Genomic DNA, 7,892 nt, shown 5'->3' with positions numbered 1-7,892 from the left:
GCATTCAAATGTTGGTCTGTGCATTATTGCTAAGTACACTTGCACCATTTTAGTCAGGGTTTATTCGATGCTCAGACGTCTGTTACGTTGAATATTTATCACTAACACGTGGAATTCTGCTGGGAAGAACCACGAATTGAAGTGACGAAATATAACGAAGAATCGTAGAATATTGCTGGATATTCAGGCGATTAGAGATAATTAACTGATGACTCTATACTAGCAGGGCTTCCTATCTAGGAGCATTAATTATCTGAGAGTTGAGCAATATGAACTTGCTGGGGTATCATATTTCTCCTATATAGTCAGGGAAAACCTGGCTGCATCCTGAAGACGTTGTCGCTCTATACTAGCAGGCATGCTGTCTAGGATCCGTCCAATCTTTCGATTATATATAGAAATAATTACTGAAATTGCTCAGTATTCAGGAGATGTGATGTGGCCTCAGCTGGGAGACTACACATCAACATATACTCTGAGAAACAGCCTTCTCAGTCAGAGGTTTTATGGCATGAGCTTTCATGCGAGACATGAGTCTCAACACTCATCCGATTGCCGGATCCAGAGTATAAATAATTACTGAAATTGCTCAGTATTCATGAGATGTGTCGTGGCATCAGCTGGGAGACTACACATCCACATATACTCTGAGAGACAGCCTTCTCAGTCAGAGATTCACGGCATGAGCTTTCATGCTTTAACGAGAGTCATGGGTCTCAATACTCATCTGGATCCGGAGTATGCATAGTTAGGGTTTTACAATTTTACTCTTGTCGAAAATCCACCATCTACAAACATGTCTAATTTTATGGCAGCAATACCCTCAACTTTGTAATTATGGTTGACAACATATATAGCTTCATTTGCCAGAAGGATATTATCAGAAATACCCATCTTAGGAATGAAAGCACTTTGATTTTGGGATATAATCTTGTTCATAAAAGTTTTTAGTCTATTGGCTAAAGTTTTAGAAAGAATTTTATAGATAAAATTACAAAGACCTATAGGTCTATATTGGGAAACAAGCTCAACTAGAGGAACTTTAGGAATCAGGGAAATATTAGTATGGTTAAAAACCTTAGCAATATTCCATGTTCTAAAGCAGGTTTGATTCATATCAATGACAGCTTCACCTACGATGTCTCAGTTTTTTTGATAGAAAAGGCATGTAAAACCATCAGGACTTGGAGCTTTTTTCCCCCATTTGGAAAACCGCATTTTTGATATCTTCAGCAGTAAGAGGAAGACTTAAAAGAGCATTATCTTCAATAATAAACTTTATGGGGAGGTCATCCAGAATTTCATCCTGAAAATGTTGGGGTTGGGAAGAATACAGGTTTTTGAAGTAATTTATGAAGGAATTACCAATACTATCTCTATCAGTTAGAATAGTATTAGAGCCATTCTTTTATCCAACTTATGGCATTTCCCTTTCTCCTAAAGAGGGTGACCCTATGGAAATAGGGTGAATTTCTATCACCTTCCAAGAGCCAAACCTCTCTGGACTTATCCTTCCAGTATAGTTCTTCTAGATTGTAGAGATATTCTAATCTAGCTTTCAGTCTGGAAGTTAAAGTAGTTTCAGTTGGATTATTGCATTGGAGGTCAGCCAAATCCTTCCTGATGGTAGATATATTAGTTTGAATATTACCAAAGGAAGTTTTGTTCCAATCTCTAAGACCTTTTTTTGTACTTAAAATCTTAGATTTTAGTTTATAGGCAAAAGAGCCTACCACATTAACAGACCAAAAATTAGCAATGATATCTCTACTAATATGATCTTCCATCCACATGGCCATAAAATGAAAGGGTCTAGGCATACAAATATCCTCATAATTGAAACCAATATGCATAGGACAATGGTCAGAAGAATCTCTAGGCAAATTATAGACACAAAATTTGTGGCAAAGGTCTTTAACAATTTGATTGATAAAACATCTATCTAATCTCTCAAGAATCAAATCAGAACCTTGTTGCATGTTGGACCAAGTGAATCTAGGGCCTGAGAATCCAGGGTCATGCAGATTAAACAAAGAACAGAAATTTCTAAGATTTAAAAAATCAGAATCATCAACCTCTAGACCTTCATTTTTATCTTCAGTACCTAAGAGAGCATTAAAGTCTCTTATAAAGAACACAGGCTCATCTAAAGGAACAATGGACTGTTGGCATTGTTGATCCCAAAAAGCCTGTCTTAAGCTACTATTTGGTTCACCATACATGAAATGAATGTGACAAGTGTTGGTGTGAATAATATCTATAGATGTGACATGGATACCCCTCAAGCTAGATGAAATAATGTTAAGATTAATTTCTTTTTTCCAATCCAAGACCAAACCACCACTCCTACCAATACTTGATGCATTAAACGTGCAGGGGAAACCCATATTTTTTTAACTTCCTAGAAGCCAGATCTTTGTTCATTTTTGCTTCAGATAGAAAAATAATGTCAGGATTGACATTTCTGCATAACAAACTAAGTTCCTTGTTGGTAGATTTTTTTCCTAAACCTCTTATGTTCCAGGCTATAAGATTAACATTGTTAACATGAGATTGGTTTATTGGGTTAACAGAAACAAGATCAATTAAAGGGGGGAGGGGGTAGAATTTACCTGAGTGGTAGAGTCAGATCCACCACCAAGAGAGGCACTGGTATCATCACCACTTTGAGAAGCAATTTGGGAGGAATCGATACTAGAAGTAGCAACATTGAGAAGAGAATTATTGCGGACACCATTGTTGTTTGGGGAATTGTCAGCATGTACATTGTAGTTCTCAAAGGAATTAAACACTGGTTGGGTATTGAAAGAACATGTAGAAAGGTCAATGGCTGGTAAATCCCCCAATTTGGTAATTGGAGGACACAATTTGGCATAATTAGGTTCAGTAGCGATATGTTCTTCAGGGATAACCACTATGCTAGCCAAACTAGAATTAACTCTTGTACGTTTCCTCAAATCATCCCTGGGATTAATCTTTCTTTTGAGGTTTGCTAGAGAATCTTGTTCAGTTGAGTTAAATGCTCCTATAGTGATGATTGGGTTGGTAGTTGGGACAACATCGGTCTTGAACCTTCTTGAAGAATTGGTAGTATGAATCGGACCACTAGGGGTTGGCTCAGAACCAGAAATAGAAGCTTCAACAGTAACATTTTGAGTGGTGACCTGTTTGAGAATGGTTGGTAAGCCATTCTCCAGTTGAGTCGATTGTTGCTGAAAATGACCAACATCAAAGATATTCAGAGTAGTGGATCTGTTTACAAAAGGACCCATCTGAAAAGTGTTTGATAAGCCCTTTTGAATAGTATTTTCCATTCTCTGATCAATATCATTAGCTTTTCCGTGGTTGCACATTTCAGGAGTAAGAGAATCAATTTGTATTTCTGGTACCGTCTCAGTTTGTTGCATGACAGTATCTGTAATGGAAGCAGAGGGAGCGTCTACTTGCTTGGTTACCGTTTTAGGGGGCATCATTAGCCTTGAGACAGATGGAAGAACATACTTGCTGCCAGAAGCATCAAGTTCTTTGATCTTTTTCTGTTTTAATTTCCAATCAGGACAGTTTTGATCTTTATGATCAAGGATGCGACAAAAGGTGCAGAAATATCTTGGAACTATGATGTGTCTACATGCAATCAGGAATGGTTGAGTTCTACCACTTGTGAAGAGAGGGATACCTATTGGTAAAGCTTTCTGTACTGGGATTCTAATGCACACTTTAACATTCTTCATTAGCGGGTGTTTACCAAAAGGATTTTGAGCTTCGATGAGTTCCCCCATGCTCAGAGTAAGTTTCTGGATATCCTCAAATTCTGTGCATTCGTTTGGGATTTTGCACAAAATGAACCACAAAATTTCTTCATCAAATAAGAGTTGATGGTTAACAGGCCATCCTTGAACCGATACCACTTTTAACACCATTAGGTAGTCACAGACGAACCAAGGTTTCTGGGAGTTGATTCTGTTGAATTCCTCTTCTGATAGGCAACGAATAAGAACTTTGTTTCGCTGACCATTGAAGGTGGTGATAGTGGGATGTTGAGCTAAAGGCCAATTATTGCATATGTAAAAACGGATTGAAGAAGTTGGAATCAAAGTTTCACATCATACATATCCCGCCATACACCATTTCCAGTTGCTATCGTCTTCAGCTAGAACAACTTTTTTCCAATGAAAACTGGTTTGGCAAGTGTAGATGGTAAAGTTAATTTCTCAGCCATTTGAGCAGAAAGGGTTTGAATATCTTGGTCCAAGTTTTGAGTGTTTTCTGTTGAGTTTGGGATTTCCATCAGGTAAGAGATATGGGTATATATGAATGTAGTTTGATTGAAATCAGTGTTCCATGTAACAATTATAAAATACAGCTGTAGAGAAAAGAATCCCTTGTTGGTACTGTACTGATGTTGATCACAGATAATATGAGTGAAAAAAAGGCATGAGGTTTTATTTGTTTATGTATTTGAACCTTAAAAAAGGGATGAGAAGACTGTTGACTATTACCTGGTAAGGTTTCAGGAGAAAATTGGTGTAAGGTAGTTGTTGGTGTACTGCAAAGACTGTGTTGGGGTGGGGGTTTATCATATGGGATGTCACTTTCATATCCCTATTTTTTGGATGCCAACAGATTTGAGACGTTCACATGAGTTCGATAATAAGAAATCCAAGTGAGGACAAACCCATTAATACATTGTTGGATTTCCTGGGGTAGAGGAGGATGGTGAGGTCTGATGTAGTCTGTGGTGGGTGGATGATTAATGGGTTTGTCTTTTATTAGATGGACATAGGTATGGTAGTACAAACTGCCAAAGGTAATAATGGTAGTGGGGGAGTAGAATGGATAGTAAAAATGGAAATAGGGGGGGGGGGATTTTGGTTGAAGTTGATGGATCTGAAGGGTTTGTTGTTGTTCAATAGATGGCATAGAATTGGTTTTAGAACTAGTAACCCATCTGGCAGACATGCCCCAGACTGCAATGGTGCCTCTCGACTGATGCTGCATTCTTCTAGTCTGCATAAAACACAAAATTTTAATTAGACCCCAAAATACTTTGTAGAAGTTAGGCGACCTACCAATGCACCACTTGAAGGCAGTTCCATGGGAAATTATGAGTAATGAAGAGGTTAGGTGTTGAAAATAGGGGTTTATAGGGTAATTATGATGAGGAAGTTGGATAGAGTATGCATGGCTTTGAAGGGGTGTGAGTAACCAAGCGACGGGATTGATAACCAAAGGCCATAAATGGCAGTTAATGAATGCATTTTTGTATTTAAAAGGGTAGTTTTGTGTGAGATTAGCATCGCCATTAACAATTTTACCAAAAGAAGGAAAAATTAGATATAAGATCTCTAAGTATGGCAAGTTCCAGTAACCCCGTTCCATCCATTGTTGCACCTTCTGATCAATACCAATTAGCCAAAGCTCAAGCTTTTTCGCTTCAAATGGATGAATTACAGCAGTTGAGAGATGAAGTTCAAGGTGAGATAAACAGGCGTGCAAGTGAAGAGGCATAACGCCGGAGAGAGGAGGATGAGAGAAAGAGAAGAGAAAAATAAGAAGAAACTGAGTCACTCTATTGTGCATGGTTACCGCATCATTTTACACGAGAAGATCGGAAGGAGGAGGAGCGATCTGAAAGGTATCAGAAAGGTCCAAAGTATGGTAGTGCAACTGAAAGTGATACAGAGGGAGGATCTGATGCAGGATTTGAGTACCCCTTAAAAGAGATAAATACCAGTGAGGATGATTATGCTGCTGCTGAAGATAAGAGGAAGATGGAGAAATATCTTGATTGGAAGTTACGAAGGCGTTTTAAGTTTGAGAGAGCCAATCCCAAGTTATTTTCCAGGACCATGCAGGAAGGAGAACCCAGGGTTGAGAAGAGAGATCCAGTGATAATTCACCCTCGAGTTGCTCAATCCAGCGAATCTGACGAGGAATTTCCTGAAGCTTCCAGTGATGAAGAAGAAGATGAAAGTTCGTCATCAGAGGGTAGTGATACATCCCCTGCTTCATCGGGTAGCATCTGGAGTGAACAATATCAAAAGGATGAGGAATACTGGAGTTACGATGATGAGGACTATTAAAGTTTTCTTCTGGGGTATAGATGGAAGCCAGATTTTCAGACTTTGAGAAAAGTTTGATTATGATTAACAAGTTTTTTCCAAAATGGCTGCCTCTATGCTTACTCCTTTTCTTTTTAATTTTGTTACTGGTACTGGTAAGCTTCTTCTTCTCTTTTTTGTGAATGTTGTTTCGGACGGTGTTGTTTTTGTTTCTGTGATGAATCGGTGAACAGTTAGTATGTTTCAGGGGAATTTTTTGGTTATGATGTACAAAGTTTCTGGTGGGTGTAGGAGTTTTAAGTTTATGAGGGTGTATTAAAATAACTGAAGTTTGGGTTATGGTACTTTGACGAACTTGTATAGTGAAGAAATGTTGGTGATTTATGGTTTTTCTTGCTGTAAGATTGGGAAATGGGTGGGTTTATGGTACTGAAAATGAAATTGGGAACTCTTTTTCTAATGCTCGATGAGCTGTTTTCTACTTAAATCAAAGATGTTTAAGTAATGCTTGAAACCACTGTTATTCAATTTCGATTCAGTTTAAACTATTTTTGAAATTTTAGTGAGAAAAAATAAAGATCTGTAGATGATATAACTGCTAAGAATAATCACAATGAAAGAAAGGAATTGTTGAGGATTAGTATGATAGAAACTAAGGTTCAGGTATTCAGTAAGCTTGATCATGAACAAAGGTATAAATGCAAACGTCAGGGTGACGTTGCAGAGCAAATCACCTACTATTGTTGTTCAACAAATGAATTTTAAATGTACACAAAGATCAATATTCTCTTTTTTGAGACAAATGCAGCAACACATGATGCATTTAATATTGTTGTGTTTATAGGATGAAAGAAAGTTAATGTTGGTGTCGATTGTTTATTTATATGGCATGAGGGAAAATATAGATCTCCATATTCGACTGTATTGATCTGTGAAGATAACCTGAGGGATCAATATCAACGTATTACAAGAATATTAGTTAAAAAATCTGAAGAAACTATGGCGAGATTAAAGTTAAGACACATGATAAAAATTGATTGCGTTTGGTGGTTAGCCTTTCAAGCATGTATCTCTAGAGGTAATGATGAAACGAAGGACTTCAAAATTCGTGGTGATTTTATGAAACACTCGAAAAGTGTTTCAACACATTTGTGAAGTTGTTATTGATAAAGAAAAAGGTAACAAATACAAACCTCTCATTTCATTTAAAAAGAAATATAAACATCTTTGCTAATAAAATAAGAGAGAAAATTCAAAAGGAAGGTGGAAATGCCAAGTGGTGCATTCTTATTGATGAATCAAGTGATAAATCCGATAGAAAAATGACAATTATCTCGAGATATGTTGATGAAGAAGGTAACATCTAAAAGCGTCTCTTTGATGCACAACATGTTGATAACTTATGTGCTTGAACTTTAAAGAGGAGAATAATTAATGTTTAAGATCGCTAGATCCAACCTTTTAAGTTGGATTTACATGGTCAAGATATCATTGGGATAGAAATACTCAAGGTGCCTTAAATGGATTACAAACATTTTTTCTAAAATATTATTCGCATACATATTATGTGCATTGCATCAAACATCCACTTCAATCGGCTCTTAAAAAAGCATCCACAAACTCAACATGTTCGAAAATTCTATTCAATGTTAAAGTCCATTACTAATATGTACAACTTCTTCCGAGGGTCATGGTTATTTTAAATCTTCCTAAGAATAAACAACAACAAAAGTAGTTAATTGTGGTCTGGAGACATTAAAAAAAGCTAACTAGGTTGGTACTTATCGACGATCCCCATATACTAGTCGGAGTTCTCGTTATAATTCTTCT

General features: G+C 37.1%; 1 protein-coding gene across 1 annotated transcript; it reads right to left on the bottom strand.

The window, feature by feature from the left end:
• Positions 1 to 1,177: 1,177 nt before the first annotated feature.
• Positions 1,178 to 2,387, bottom strand: LOC113278854. The gene is made up of 2 exons (XM_026527587.1): positions 1,497 to 2,387; positions 1,178 to 1,306 (listed from the first exon to the last, which is right to left on the bottom strand). The coding sequence occupies exons 1-2, from the start codon at positions 2,385 to 2,387 to the stop codon at positions 1,178 to 1,180; spliced, it is 1,020 nt and encodes a 339-aa protein (XP_026383372.1).
• Positions 2,388 to 7,892: the final 5,505 nt, after the last annotated feature.

The sequence above is a fragment of the Papaver somniferum genome, chromosome 5 (genome assembly GCF_003573695.1).
Source record: "Papaver somniferum cultivar HN1 chromosome 5, ASM357369v1, whole genome shotgun sequence".
NCBI classification, from domain to species: domain Eukaryota; kingdom Viridiplantae; phylum Streptophyta; class Magnoliopsida; order Ranunculales; family Papaveraceae; genus Papaver; species Papaver somniferum.
The sequence above is the reverse complement of the archived record's forward strand: the minus strand, read 5'-3'. Positions and strand labels throughout refer to the sequence as shown.